Raw genomic sequence first — 16,444 nt, 5'->3', positions numbered from 1 at the left:
GTTATCAATGGGATACAATGTTTTTGAATATTTGGGACCCCAACAGGGGCAAGGGAAGGAGTATTATAAGAGAATTCATGAAAATCAGATTGATGATGGCGAGAAGAGGTTAAGGTTTGATGTTCAGCAACTTGCACAGTTTTTAATATTGCTAAAGTGGTGCCAATGCTCTAGAGACACAGAATAACTAGGCCACAATAACGAGATCCCTACATGAAAACATGACTCAGCGGGCTGATCGAAATTGAAAAAATAAAATGACTTAAATTGCTTAGCTGGAATACTCGAGGACATTCACATTGTATGTTTCCATCATTTGGTAATTTTGAGGAAGTAGATATTGTATGTTTACAGGAGACCTTGTTAGATCATGCCCCAATAATTGATGGTTTCACTACCCATAATGGCGGCTTGCTGTGTGTAATTAAAAACAAACAATCTGGGCATCAATACTCTAACATGGAGTCAGGGTGCTCTGACATTTTAGCTAGAAGGATGACATGGCCTGTTGATTCTAGTTTTATTAATATTTGTATTTTGGTGAATGTGTTTTCCGACCCAAGAAGGAAATCTATAGAACATGTTTGGGAAGAAATATCCGAATTTGTATCTTACTGGTCGGCCGAGTGCAATCTACATTTTATTTTAGTGGACAACTTCAATAGTGAATGCTTAGATCCGTTCTGGTATGCTCACCCTCCACGCATGAACAAAAACCCTAAGAGATAGAGGACGTTTAATTTGTGAGGAGCCGGGTATGGGACATGCACATTTTGAATGTCAATATTGAGGAGCATCGCCCACCTTATTTCACATGGAAATAATGCAGTCTGCATCTACAATTGATTACATTTTTGTTTCACGTGAGATCCATTTTAAATGTGCTGAAATGTCCAATGTAACACCAGAGTCAAGTGAACATAATGTGCTCTTCTTAGATCTTGTATATAGTTTATCCTTGTAAGGTGTCTGAATGCCCACTGGTAGTAGAAGTTAGGGAAATGGATACAACGTTAATAGGGCAGCCAGGTTACGGTCTGTGCTTTAATTTGCAAAGGAGTTCATTCATGATAAACAATATCGATCTTATGGACCCTGATCGCCATCCATTGCAGATTCAGCGTCTGCTAAATTGTTTTGTCGGCGAGTTAGATCCTATTATGGACTCATGTTCTAAAAAGCATGACCACCAATTTGACGGATTGGTCTGCGATAACAAGAAAGAATTGCTTGCTAAAAAAAACTCTTATGCACATTAACAGCGCTGAGCATAAAACAAGGTTTTAAGAACTGGCTACGAAACCATAAAGTGTATATGGTACAGAAAGACTTGGAATCCATGTTGAGAGCATTATCAGGTAAATACATGGGCATGTTTTGGACAAGTGGTTCCAATAGATTAACTAGTCTGGATTGAACATTTATGAGCCCTGTACAATGGGGATGTTTCGCTTACGACTTTAGGTAGTATCGCTTTGGAAACCTGGCACTTAAATGTAGAGGTGGAGGACAGCCGGCAAAAGATTGTGATGTGTAAACCATATAGGGCACCGGCTTGATGGTTTATCGAATTGTACATTTAAATCTGACCTGATAACATGGTCGATCTTACTGTTCAGATTATTGCAAAACATTATTCGAACCTAGTGTATTCCACCTTCGTGGAAGGGTGTGCCATTTTTTGCGATTTTCAAGGGAGATGGTTTAAACCTGAAAACTATCAGACAATTTCACAGCTGGATGCCGGTAGCAAAATAAATGTGACTATCGTTTTGAGGGGTTTGGAGCGGTGGGCCTCTCAGGAAGGTGTATCGGGTATATTTCAAGGTCAAGCAGGTTTTAATAAGGGGGTGGTTACCTCACAAAATTACTTTGTTTTACAGAACTGTGTAAATCAGAGTCCAAAAGAAACCTATTCATGGCTTTCTTGGATCTCACTCAGGCCTTCGATTATGTTGAAGGAAACAAGCTTTGGGACAAACAACGAACCAGAAATTGCCCAGTCAATTTGCTTAGTATCATAATTGCATTAGAAAAGGAAACCCATATGGATTAGGCTGGACAACAAGGGTACATACAGTGCATGGCTTAATAATAGCCATGGCTTAAGATAAGGTTGCGTACTTGCACCATATCTTTTTGATTTTAAAATTCACAAAATTGGGCCGGTTTAACAATATTAACACAAATCCGCCACAATTAGGGAAGCACTATGTGCAGTACTCGATATACACAGATGATCTTGTAATCAAACCGTGAAAGGTATGTAAAGAACTCTACCTGCAGTAAACCTTTTTTTAAGCATTTAAATAGGTTTGTAAATTCGTCTGCGACAAAGGTAATGATTGTGAGATCCACGAAAAACGCCATAAATGGAAGTCTATGTTTTAACGTTTTTGAAAGGGTTTAAAATTGGAATTAGTGGACGTTTTAAGTATCTGGGTGTAATGTTCCAAGCGGTTGGAAATAAGCGCAATGTATTAAGCAGATTGAGGGCCCAGGCTAAGAATGCAGCAACCAAATGCAGCAGCTTCATAAGCGATTTTGTACATTTTCATTTAAACCATTAGTGCTTCTCTACCAACATAAAATTATTCCCAGGATTACTTATGGTGTGCAAACTGTTGAGTCGGTTGTGGACTGGGACACAAAATAGAGGCAGCAATCTAGAGAAAGACTTTGAACCTCCCCCAGGGACTCTCAGTTAGTATCCGATTTCACTTAAAGCGTGTATAAATTGGCAAATGCTGCAGCTGTATTCCAATATTTTAGAGCTCCACAACTTTTCTGCGTTTTATTAAATCTGCACTATTAGTACACTGTAGAGGGTCATCAAGTTGGGTAACCAATTGTAAAACCCTATTAATGGAAATGGAAGTGTCGGCAGAGAATCTAATATCGACTCTGGCTAATGTGAAAAGATATTTGAATTGGTCAGACAAACATTTCGAATCGTTTAGTTATCGGGTATCGGATTCTTTTATTTTATAGGTCTTAGCTTTTAATTTCTTGCCAGGGTATCATCGTAAACATCCTTCTCGTGTTTTTAGAGACAGCTTTTTAACTAAAGAAGTAGTCGGGCGAGGTCCGGGGTGCCACGACCCGAGAGACTCTGTACACATTGAAATGCTAATGTTGAAAGTTTGAAACTTCTGGTATCGGAGTGTACTATTTTAGCTTCATTGAGTTATGAAATATTTTCTTGACACACTAGAACTTTCACCACTGAATTTTGAAAACTGTCAATTTGTATTGCTGTTTTGAACTTTTTAAATATTGTGTTTAAAATGGATTGTATGAAATAGAAAGTATGTATAAGTGAATGTGTGCAAAAGGTTTACATCAAGCCAAATTGCACTAAATAAGAAAACAAAAAGGATAATTTCAGATTGGGTTTTGACAAGTTCCATTTCCTCATACACCATTATATCTAATAGATATAGCCTAGATTTATACAACCGAAGAACAGCCACCGGGCAAAGGGGTGATGCAGTTGAAAAGTATTTGGAAACATGGCCGCCTGTACTGTAAAAGATAGCCCCTGGCAGTTGGAATTCATTTGATTCCATTTGAATCCAGCAGACTGGTTTAGCAAGTCAACATGTTACTCAGTAGTTGCAATGTTGCATATTCACATTGTCACTGATGGTGTGCCAGTAGATAGCCCAGCAGAGCTTCTATTGTTGAACTAGATTTTTCAGCATGGAGCATTTTTTAAGCGGGCTGGATTAGGAGAGCCCACTTTCGGAGAGAAAACTACCATCATTTTGCATATCAAAAAAGTGCATGGTTGCATACCCTTGTGGGTAACATTCTAGTACATGTGATGTGCCTGCTGTGTGATGCTGGCATCCGGTACAAGGAAGAGTGATGAGGGTAATGGTTCAGCCCATTCTTCTCATCTACTAAAATATACTCACAGTCTGGACAGCATCCATTGAAAGCCATTCGACAGATGCCACAGTTTTCGTCATTAGCCACCCACAGCCAGGAGGCAACCCCATTCCACCACTTAATCTTCACCTTCATCAGGGCTGCAGGACAAATCTGTATGGAGCCAAAGGAAAGGGTTGAGAATGAATATGTATACATACATACACGTCCCCAATTTCATTGAAACATGTAGGTTTACCAAAACCTTTGCGTGGTTAATGTGTTTAGTCTGGTTTGCCACATGTATATAACAAAAGTGATCGGACTTCTAGAAGGTGCAAGTGTGCGAAATGAATTACATGCAACTTTGCCATCATGCAGAACTTTACCTAGAAAAAAGAAATCCACTTTCGGAATTATATTTTGATTAGTTCTGTCTTACTTTCAAGTTTTATATTTTTGAGGAATTGGGTTTTGAGTAGTTCTTTTGTCATTGGTTGGAGGATTTTAATATGCATTTCTCATCTCAAACAACCTTATTTGGTTAATTTAAATTTTACTGGACTAATTGGTGGAGAAAAAATGTCAGTCTATTTTCAAACTTTTTGGGAACTTTGGAAAACAATTAGTGAACCATATTCATGCCACCAAATGCATGCTGCCCACTTTTGTTGAATTTACTTTAGATTTTAAAAGTTGAAAAAAATGCTCAATTCTCGATCCTCTCTTTAATGGCTTAAAGGCCCAGCTACATCTGCATCACAACCTCATTGACACCACAACCACATCAATTACATTACAGCCACATGCAGAACAATCCAACACAGATTTCAACTACAATCACTACATCTCATCATCTCGGTCTCAACTACATCACACAAAAAAACTAATCACTTGAACACCATTTCTCCATCAAAATAGCATCCCATCCACATTACCACCCCATCCTTATGCCAAAAGCATCACAACCACATCACACAGAATCACATCCACATGCCGGGGTGGGATTCAAGTCAAGTTGCAAGCTACTAGCCAGACGTAAAAAGTCACTTACCTCCTCAATTCTACACCTACATACTGCACACCATTTCTTATTAGTCAAGAGTCAAACTTCACTCGCCAAGAGTCACTACCCAATGGCAAGTGGTGATTAAAAATTCTGAACCCTGCACAATGCCATTAAAAACTCATCCTTGCCTCATCACAGCTATGTCCATTTTACAAACACATCCTCATCACATTTTCATCCCAACCACAATGGCTACTTCAACACAATCACATCATCATACAATTCCCACATTAGCCATACCGCAAACATATCCACATATAAAACCACATCAAAAGGTCATCTCAACCACATTCACATATCAAATACAATCTCATTACAGCCACTCCCTTATCCTCCCCACATATCAACTAAAAAATTGCAGCGTTTGCTATACAAAGCCATTTACATTACATCCATATCAGAACCATACCCTCATCACAACCATGTTCAGATCCTTATCCCACGACTACAACATCTTCATGACAGCCAGGTCATAACCATATAACAACCGCATCAAAACAATGAATGCCACAATGCATTCAAAAGGAACAACCACATATGTATCTTAATACTAGTATACAGTACAATACCTAAAGGTCTTATTGCCATGACTAAAAAGAAAATCCCAGCTCTAGCAAGATGGTTATCAAGTTAGATGAAGCAAGATGGGCATCAAACCTTTTTAGGTCTTGATACAGAAAGCATTAGCTCTCTGTCAAAACTCTTGAAGATACATATTATAGGGGCCCTTGTGGCAGTCAGTCAGAAAATGTGCACCTTGCTAAAACCTTATATTGAGGAGAGAGTTGCTGAATGTTGTTTTGAAGAGTTCTGAAGAGTTGGTTTTGTTTCCATGCTGCTTGGTACATTGATGTGTTCCTTTTCTCGTTTGGCCACAATGCGTTTCTCACATTTACCATTGCTAATAGTCATAGTAAAAAAGATTTATGTTCACCGTGCTGGATGGAAGTCTTTACTAGGTCGATCCATGTTCTTTGTGTGTTCAACAATAGCCTACACATTTCTTTTGACTTTTATTAGTAAATATTAGGCATCCAGGCTGATAAGAAATTATGGTGACATAACATGATGGTTTCTGGTGGTGCTTAACATCTGAAAATGCAGTCCTGTCACCATATTTAATTCCATGTCCTGCATACTTCAAGTGCCTGTAAGGTAAACTGAGCTAGAAATACTGTTGTAACATTTTCCCAGAAAATTCTCTGGAATCCAAGATGCATATACTTTTCCAACTAGAACCAATGGGGTTTCTCAAATGCTCACGCTTGGCGATTTTTAACTTAAACCTCATATGTCTGACCCCAGGTTGGGAAGTGCTTTTTGCGAGATTCAAAATATCCATGAACCCATCATTCTGCCCCACATATATAGCAGAAATTGCCTATTCCTTATACACCACAATTGATAGTTTAACTATCAGGTTTAACAGAAACAGGTTTTACAATAATAATAGATCAGGAGTTGCTATGGGATAAAATGTTTTTACAATTGGGTCGCTCTAGCTGCCGATGCCACCTAAAGGCCTAAATAATCTACCTTCTCAATCTCTTCAAAATTTAGGGCTTGCCTCCATTTCTGATGCTTCATTCTGCAGCCCATACATGTTTTACTACAGTTAAATTCTGTCTTTTGTTGCGTGCCCAGCTCACAGAATGTATACAATGGTTTCTTAAAGCGTAAAGGGCTTAATTGGAGCTTGGCTCCATCGCATAAAGCTGTATGCCTGTCCCATCTGCATTTAGGCTTCAGGGAGAGCGTCGATCTGCTCTTCCAAATCGTTGATAAAACAAAACAATCAAGGTGCAAGGATGCAGTCCTTCCTGATAACTTTCCAATGTAAAAACAGGTTTCTTCTCACCAGAGGGGCCACTTTTCTGAGACAGAGTACCCACAAACATGATTGGTCAACGCTCTAAGCAACAACATAGTAATATTGTAAGCAACCAGAGATTTACGAAGTTCACGCCTTGGGATTTCAGTTGAATGCAAGTCTACAAAATTGGTGAAGTACTTCGCACCATCCTTTATTCAGTAAGACATATTTCTGGAAAAGTAACAAAAACCTGAACCCCCTGATCCATCATGCAAACTTTGGAGGCCTGCTTGTAGATGGCCAATTACTTTTGTTTCCGCCATCTAATCTTAAAGGTGATTCAAAACATTTTACCATATATTTTATCTGCACAGTCAATCAGAAAAACTGGGTGGTAGCAGTTAGCAGGCTTTCCCTGCAGCCATTTTTGTATAGTGGAACTACTTCAGCAGTGAGTCAAGATAACAGCTCCTGTGACTCATATTGTACTAAAACAATACATGTTCTTTAAACAAATCGATGGCCATCCCACAAAGGCCAGGGATACTGCCACTTTTCCAGCTGGAAATATCAATATTCACTTTTTCTATAGTAAAACATTAGATTTTTACATCCATTTGATTTTAATGAACTGCCTATATACAACTTCTGAGGTCGCAAATGGGTATGAAAGGATAGGATACTGCATTTACAGCGCGCTTGTACGGTTTATGGGCACTACAAGACAAGACAAGACAAATGATATAGCTAGGCTTTCTGACATTCCGACGTTGCAAGTGCGACAACGAGAGGTGCAGGGGGAAGGGAGTGGGGGAGTTAGGGGAAGTGCGGTCAGGGCCAGTAAGGCTCTGGGTAAGTGCAACCAGAGCAGCAAGACGCTGCAAGTCGGCAGGAGGCTGTAGAGGTTACTAAGTACAGCCCCGAAGTGCGCAATAGGTCAGGCGACAGTGCAAGGAGGACTTGTCATAAAGAGCCTGGTACCCAGTGAGACTGAGGGTACCAAGCAACCAGTCGGCGCATCAGACAGGAAGGTTAGCAGCGGAGCGAGAGAAAAAAGGCAGAGGAGAAAAAAGGATCTAGAGCTGCCTCTGGAACTTCAGGTGATCCGGCTCTAGTCTGAGAGGGGCAGGGAGGCCATTCCAGAGGGAGGCACCTGCAGAGGAGAGGGATCTACCACCCACTCTCTGTCTGGAGAAGCGTCTGACCCTTAGAGAGTTGGAGGTATCTGAGTGAAGGAAGGTACTTAGGCAGAGGGTCTTGAACTTGATCCTTGAAGCCACCAGGAGATTTCAGGGCTGGAAAGATATGGTCCATGGGCTTAATGCCAAGGATAAGTCTTGTAGTCCTGTCCTGGATTAGTTGCAGAGGGCGCAGAACAGAGACAGGCAGATTGAGAAAGAGGCTGTTGTAGTAGTCCAGCCTGGAGAGAAACAGAGCTCTGTAGACAATGAGCTTCTGGAGGAAAGTTAGAAAAGGTAGGATACCTCTGAGGAGGTGACGCTGGAAGTGGGCCTTCTTGGCAAGGTCTGGGATGTGAGGAGAGAGTGGAGTCAAAGAGGACACCAAGGTTTTTTGCCCCTCAGGACAGCGAGGGTAGGAGGCCCAATGAGGGCAGCCAGAGTGTGAGAAGGAAAGCGGGAGCAGGGGTACCAATGAGAAAGGTCTCCGTCTTACTGGCATTAAGGCAGAGATTGTTGGAGGAGCAGCAATCCTGAATAGCGGATATACAGTCGGGCATGATCGAGTCAGGAGAGGCAGCTGAGGGAAGCCTAAAGGAGAGCTGAGTGTCATCCGCATAACACTGAAAGTTGGAGTGGGCCAAAGGGGCCAGATAGACATTGAAGAGCCAGGTTGGGAGGATAGAGCCCTGGGGGACATCACATGTAGAGAGTGGTGGTGGAGAGGAAGGGCCCAAGTTGGACCTGGGAGGGTCGGTTGAAGAGGAAGGAGGTCAGCCACGCCAGGGCCTGATCCAGGATCTCATGATGCCGATTGATCAGGGTGGAGTGATTCACTGTCGAAAGCAGAAAAAAGGTCGAGGAGGATGAGGACAGAAGGAGCGCTAGAGTCTAGATTAGAGAGCAGATCTTCACAGGTGTTCAGGAGAGCAGTTTCCGTGCCTCTGTCTGCTCTGAAGCCAGACTGATGGTTGTGGAGGCAATCAACAGGTTCAGAGTTGAGAGTAAACTGGGAGATGACCAACTTTTCCAGAGGTTTGCCCAGGAAAGGAGCGATAGAAAAAAATTGGGTGATAGTTTGCTGGACAGGTAGGATAAGTAAAAGGCTTTTTTAGGATGGGTGAACAAGGGAGTGCTTAAGTGGAGGGGAAAGATCCAGTGGTGAAAGAGTGATGAAGAAATCGGCCAACGCTGGAGCGAGGGCTTCAATGTGGTCCTTTATGGTTCTGGAAGAGCAGGTGAGCACCTGTATAGATGAAACATACATTGAAACATCGTCGGGTGTCGAGAGAGAGAGGAGGAAAAAGGAAGAGGAGAGGGAAAGGAGGCCAGGCAGGGGGCGGGGGGTGTCAGGGTCTGAGAGAGGTAGAGGAAAGTGAGGACAAGCTGTCCCGAGTTTTAGTGGTCAAATGAGAAGCCAGCGCTGTGCAGAGGGCCTGGGAGGGGAATGGAGAGGTGGAGACTGCAGTCACAATGACACAGGATTGGATGTGGACTCTCTTCTTGGAGAAGACAGAGTCTGTATTGCCTTTGGAGCAGGCGGCAGGCCAGTTTGTCAGAGGATGCGCCAGAAGCCCTCCACTTCCTCTCAGCCCCCCTGCACTTGTGTTTCAGGACGGCAAGGTCAAAGTCATACCAAGAGTTGCACTTGGAGGTAGGCTTCAGATGGATTCTCAGATGGGGCAAGGATGTCCAGAGTGTTGAAGATGGAGAGATGCAGCTTAGAGAGGGCTGTGTCAGAGTGTGAGTCAGCTGCAGGAGTAGGAGGAGCAGAGAAAGTAGAGGCAAAGGCGTCCACTGACACTAGCTTCATGGGCCGAAAGACCGAGAAGGAAGGCGACAGTGCTGGGGTAGGCTTTGCAAGTGGGGCATGCAGTTTCAGGTGGGAGGAGAGCAGAAAGTGGTCAGTCCACGAGAGAGGAGTGGTGAGAGCGTTACAGAGGGGGTGACTGAGGAGATAAGAGCATCCAAGGTGTGGCGGACAGAGTGTGTCGGACTAGAGGGAAGAATGGAAAGAGTTGCAAAGGTTACGGAAGAGCCCAAAAGGAGGTTTTAGAAGCATCCAGGTGAATGAAGTATCTTAGGAGGAGAACCTGAGAGGTAGATGCAAGGAGAGAAGAGGAGCGGTCAGCCCATTGAGAGAGGTATAGGGCGGCCTGGCCAGGTTGCCTGTTGATGGCGGCCACATTCAAAGAGAGGCCAGGAGAGATAGAGAGCCTGCAGACCATTCATTCGAAGGAGGAGTAGGCCTGCATAGAAATGACAGAAGCAGGAACCCACTCTGGCAAGATCGGGGTCAGTACACCACTGGGACGGTAGGTGTTGGGCTCGGAGAGGATCTTGTAGCCCTCAGGGAGGAGAGGGTCAACATTTGAGACAGAGCTAGCCGTTAACCCATGTCTTAGTGAGAGCGAGGACATCCAGGTCAAGATCTTAAAGGAGGCGGCAGATATCAGAAGTGTTTGACAGCAGATTGAGAGTTGACAGCAGAGTGAAAGTTGAGAGCAGCGACCAGGAGCAGATTTCCACATTTGAAAGACTTCTAGGGTGGGACACAGGAGGGAGGTTGCAGAGGGGCCCCTAGAGTGGGCAGAGGCAATAAATGGAGGAGGCATGAGGGTCAGAGTGGAGGAGGAGGAGGAAGAGGTAGGTGCCAGAGAGGCGATAGAGAAAGGAGGTGGCAAAGAAGCCAGAGAGGTGTTAGAAGGAGTAGCAGGAGAAGAGAGGAAGTTGATAAGATGTAGGAAGAGCCTATCAAAAAGGAGGAGTTTGGGCTTAGAGCCCTGGACCAAGATGGTCCCATTTTAATGATGGTTTTGCAGGAGTGCAAGGAGGCCAAGAGGGCCTCCCACCGGGTGCCACAATTAATGAGAGCAGGGGAGATATGAGAGAGAACAGAGACCATATGAGGGGTCCATAGGTCAGGAGAGGCAAGGACAAAGAGGAGGTCAGTGAGAGTCTGTCTGGAGGAAGGACTGATGTAGGCATCAGTGATGGGGAGGCCTGGGTTGGAGACCAGGATATCCCTCTTGAACATTTTCCTTCCAGACTTAGTGAGAGGGATAGGGTAGTCGATAGAGTATCAGTTAGAGAAATAAAAAGAGAAAATGAGGGGAAGAGAGAGGGAGAGAGACAAAAAGAAGAGGGGAGGAGAGAAAAAAGAAGAGGGGAGGGGAGGAGAGAAAAAAGAAGAGGGGAGGAGAGAAAAAAAAGAAGAGGGGAGGAGAGAAGAAAAGAGGGGAGGAGAGAAGAAAAGAGGGGAGGAGAGAAGAAAAGAGGGGAGGAGAGAAGAAAAGAGGGGAGGAGAGAAAAAAGAAGGGAGGAGAGAGAGGGAGAGAGAAAAAAGAGGGGAAGAGAGAGAGAGAGAGAGAGAGAGAGAGAGAGAGAGAGAGGGAGAGGGAAAGACTGCCTAGTGGAACAGGAGAGACACAACAGAGGAGTGGGAACCTAGAGGTGGGAGAGAGCCCAGTGGAAACAGTAATAGCTGTTGACATTCAGCATTTATTATGCCCACTTTTAGAGATTCTCATTTTCCTTCTGCAAAAGGAATTTACATTAAATATATTCTTATATGCAGAACAAGTCAATAATACCATTTGTCCAATTTACGACCGTATGTGCACTTTTACAAAGTTAATAACTTTCAAGCTACAAGCTACTAGCCAGCTATAAAAATGCACTCGCCATCTCAATTCTACACAAACAAAAAAAGAGCACACCATTTGTTACTCGCCAAGACTCCATTCTAACTAGCTAATTGAGTGCAAATGTTACACTATTGTTTTGTAATCAAGGGCTTAACTTCATTTACCAGACTTTCACAGGCAGCCCAATGAAAGCTCGCTCAGGGTTTGGATTCATTAATGTTTCTAATACATGGTTAATCCTTTTGTAAATTTCCAGGACAATAATATATAGGTCCAAATTCAACGACTTAACTGGTCTCTCATTACTGGTCTCTGAATAGAATACTGCCTTACGTTTTAAAGCTACTAAAATTGTTATTCAGGTTGAAATACAACCTAGACACCACAATGATGCAATAACTATTCTCGTTGAACGAGTCAAACTCTTAACATTACACCATTCACTCAGGAAAATTTAAATCTAATCTATATGGCTTAGCAGGTCACAACTGCGGGAACACCTACTGGATCGCTCTCCGATTCAGGCTCTCAGGCCAGCTTCAATCCAATAATTGTGCTATTTAATATGCTGCCTTTTGGGTTTCCTTGCATTTTCCAAAAACCCTGGTTTTGGACTTCCTTTTTGGCTATACTTTCTACTCCTTCCAAGGATCCAATCTGGAGATTGAAATCCTCCACCAAGAACTATGAACCTCCCTCTCAAACAATACACTATTCAATTCGTCTTGCAACTCTTCTATCCTTATCATCTGCATTCCTCTACTTGGCTTCATTATAAACAGTCACTAGCAGACTGAGGGTTGGTTCTTTTTTGGAGTTCAATTAGGAAAGTTTGTAAATCATTTGTGCCAGTCTCCACATTCAGAATCTTTATGATTCGATGTGTATTTACACATGTTCAAGAAGTCACACTACGCAATTACAATGTATGAGATTTAATGTGATTTAGCTGTATTAAATCTGATCATAAATTGCGCATTGTGGTTGTGTAACTTCTTGAATTTCAGTAATTTTTTGATTCCTTGGGCAGAGTATCCAACCTGACAACTACCCACAGCAGCTACACTTCTTGTAACCTTGGTTTCCAATTAAACAGATACCTAATCATCGCATAACTATATCATTGACCTGACAAGCGCTTAGGGTTGCAGTCTCATGCCACGCAAGGTCTTCTTTATTTACACATGTAACCTATCCCTCTCTGGGAGACAACTCATTTGACAGTCACACCTGGCCCATAACGAGTGTACCTCTCAAAGATCTCATATTGCCCAGGTTTCCTGGAAACTTATTTTATCATGATTTCTAATCATGTTGCATCGTTTAACTTTTTCAAAAGGCCAATGATGGTCCAAGAAAGAATACTTCAACAGGCCCTCATTTTAGATTTACTGCTGCTCCTTCTGGTCCCTGCCCCATGTTTTTAATTAAATCTGTCCTTCCTTCTTTTGCTTCTGTCCCAACTACTCCCTTCAGTGCATTTGTTTCATCTGGTCAATTTCCTCCATTGTATAAAATGGCCAGTATAGTACCTCTGCTTAAAAAGCCTGTTTTTGGTCAAGCTGAACCTTGAAAACTTCTCCACAATTGCTATCATTCTGCAATCATCAACACTGCTTGAGTGGTTAGTCTGTTCTCAATTTAGATCTTATCTAAACACGTAATCTGTCTCCCTCTCACCAATTTGGTTTTCAGCAGGGCATTTCAACTGCGCTTCTATTTTTTCAAACTTAATACTCCAAGCCTAACATCTTTAATTCTCTTCTGCCCTGGTTGTTCTGGACCTCAGCACAGCCTTCAAGTTGATCACCCCACTCTGCTTTCTACTTTTTCCATCTTTTGCAACCGCTGGTGCAGATCTTCATTGGTGTTCTGCCCATACATCAAATCGTTCTTTTGTTGCTGCTTGGAAAGGTTCTTCCTCACAGTTGTATCCCCTCTTATGGTGTGCCACAGAGTTCTGTTCTAGGTCCACTTTTACACATTATACGTCATCCTTGGCCTCCTTTATTACATTCCATGGCTCTCCTGTCCATCTTTATGCTGATGGTACGCAGATCTTGCTTTCTTTCATTTGATTTACTGCTCTATTCATCAATTCCGATCTAACTGCTGTTAAATTTTAGATATCTGCTTGCTTTTTTTGTTCTTAACCCAAAAGAAAATTAAATTATACTTTTCCAGCTTCTTTGATTCCTTTTCCCACTGCGATTTCGTTCCCTCCTCGCGAGCTTTCTAATGGTCCATCAATCGTGTAATCATGATTTATTTGAATTTCTCCTTTATGTTACAAGCTCAAATTGCTGCTGTAGTTCAATCCCGATGGTTTCTTTTTTTTAGTATGAAGAAAATGTGCTATTTGTTACATTTTGCTTCTGCCAAAGTCTCATTGAAAAATACGGTTTTATCTCACCTTAGCTATCTCCCTTAGGGGGGAGGGGAGGGTGTGGAGGGGTCCTCAGTCTATGTAGGTCCTAAATGCAACAAATATTGTCAGAGAGACCATTAAGAAGTGATGGGGCATGGGTTCTAAGACAGAAATAGGCATTCAGTCACCCATGCCGCCTTTAATTCGAGTCTAGAAAGGTCCTGCTAAATAAACAGGTCCACAAATTCCTGGATCTTCTATGTAGCATATGCTTTTAACAAATAGCCCTAGAAGATAATTCGCCATCATCATTCCACCAACATGTTTCTCTGAATTTTGTCTCCATCGTTGGTACTTTTTCCTTGCTCCCGAGACTGCTTCCTGCCTCATCTTCCTCCCTTTGTGTGGGCTCCACTGCTTGCCTGCCTATAAAATCATCCTCATTAGGGCCCCCTCTCCTAAAGGGCTGATGGGGAGACAAGGGCTTCAACCAGTAAAACACCAGTTTGGTCCTGGAAAAGGCCTTCGGCCAGAAGCACTGCGCAACACCTGTGAACCCTACCTCCATGTGCTTCCCTCCTTCTTATACCCGGTCCTATCCCAACCTTAACTCTTACATGCACACGCACCATCGCAACTCTAACCCAAACAAGCTCATCGTTCCACTACCAATCGTCCATTCTACTCCACCCAAACGTACATGCAACCTCATGCTGAGCAATGCTCGATCCATTGCTCTCCACACAGCAGACTTTGACACACTTAGTGGGGGACAGGGAGCCCTACCTTCAAACCCCTTCTCCGGTGCCTGGGCGAGGAAAGGCCCCCCTCATTACCTGAATCGGCAGCTGCAATGCCGCAAGGAGACCCGGAGCGGCATTCGGAGGAAAGACTGGTGTGGACTTGGCGAGGCATGCCGCATCCAAGCGGGAGCAGGGAAGCAGTAGGTCCAACGCAACAGGTAGCAGCAAACGTGGCAACACCTGCCACAAGACACGACAATGTTATATGCAGTACCGGGGGATGCATTGACAACTAAAACACCGGCAATACTCCAGCGCACCACGTCTGCTGGAACCTCTGCGAGCAGGGAGCCCGGCTAGATCACCAGGAAGTTTCTTTTTTTTTTTAAACAGCCTTCACAACTGCCTCCTTCAAACGTCCACTAAAACACCAGGGCATAGATTTTGATAAGGCCTCCAGGAAGACTTTTACATATCAGACAAATGATCAGGATGAGCCCGTATAAGGAAAGACCCACTATTTAATGATACTTTTAAAATAACCAACAAGAACAGTGTTAATAGCTGATTTTAAATGACAATTGAAAGTGAACAATCAATATTCCCTATGAACAAACATTTACTAATACACAACAGAACAAGTTAATACATATGTGGAGAAAAATTCTTAACAGTACACACCCTTACACATTGACCTGACTTAATAAACAGTATTCGTGGTGAACACTGCAGTGATAAAATAGTCGCACACAACTGTTTCGGCCTTTCAGCGGATGTGAATTTCTGTTAAAATGTACTACCTCATGTGCAGTTTCTACGTGTTGCAACCAGCTGAGCACGATCATCACCACAGGATACTCTTGACAGAGTACACATCACAATTCCCCATCCTGATGAAGGCCGTTGTATTTACATAAATTCACATCAGCTGAAAGGCTGAAACAGTTGTGTCGTCTATTTCATCACCACACAATGTTAATCTTGAATACTGTTTATTAAGTCAGGTCAATGTGTAAGGGGGTGTACTGTTAAGATTTCTTCTCTATATATGCATCATGTGTTTGATATGTAAAAGTCTATTTTTACCTGGGGAGATCAGGGAGTAACCAAGTGCCCCTCCAGTTTTTCAGGCCTCCATGAAGCCCATACAAACCCCACTTGTTGACCAGGGATTACTTTTATTTTATAAATCCCAGGAGAAGGTCTGGGGAAAGAAAGACAACAGCCCCTTATGGACTAACGAAACGCCATGTTAAAAATGCATCAGACCTGCTCGGAAAGCTTCCCAAGCCCCTCCCCAGTCACATCTTCTCTAGCCCATTAAGTCTATTGGATAAGGTAGGTGGCCTACCATGGGAGGGGCTGGGGTATTTAAGGAGGTGTGTGAGAATAGTTGACCATGGGTTAATAGGATGAGGACAGGAGTTCGTGACGAGGCGTCAAAGAGACAGAAGAGGCAAGAACAACTGGAGTGAATAGATTTTAAAGGAAGGCCTCCAGGAAGACATTTACATATCAGCCAAATGATCAGGACGAGCCCGTATAAGCAAAGACCCACTATTTAATGATAGTTTTAAAATAACCAACAAGAATGGTGTTAAATGCAGATTATAAATGACACATAAAAGTGAACAACTGCTATTGTTAAGAGGGGGTTTGTGGAGTGTTTCAGTTTGAGAGTGGAAAGTGTGAGGAGTAGAGATAGAGGAGTAGCGCAGTGTTCGTGGTAGTATTGGCAGAGGTAGTAGTACTT

At 42.9% G+C, this 16,444-nt stretch overlaps 1 protein-coding gene across 1 annotated transcript in view; it reads right to left on the bottom strand.

The window, feature by feature from the left end:
• Positions 1 to 16,444, bottom strand: part of ANAPC11 (anaphase promoting complex subunit 11) — an 88,081-nt gene that overhangs the window by 40,644 nt on the left and 30,993 nt on the right. The window contains exon 2 of the mRNA XM_069655297.1: positions 3,921 to 4,047. Coding sequence (XP_069511398.1) covers positions 3,921 to 4,029 — 109 coding nt within the window. The 5' untranslated portion in view covers positions 4,030 to 4,047. The remainder of the gene's footprint in view (positions 1 to 3,920; positions 4,048 to 16,444) is intronic.

The sequence above is a fragment of the Ambystoma mexicanum genome, chromosome 3q (assembly GCF_040938575.1).
Source record: "Ambystoma mexicanum isolate Mex_15411 chromosome 3q, UKY_AmexF1_1, whole genome shotgun sequence".
NCBI classification, from domain to species: domain Eukaryota; kingdom Metazoa; phylum Chordata; class Amphibia; order Caudata; family Ambystomatidae; genus Ambystoma; species Ambystoma mexicanum.
The sequence above is the reverse complement of the archived record's forward strand: the minus strand, read 5'-3'. Positions and strand labels throughout refer to the sequence as shown.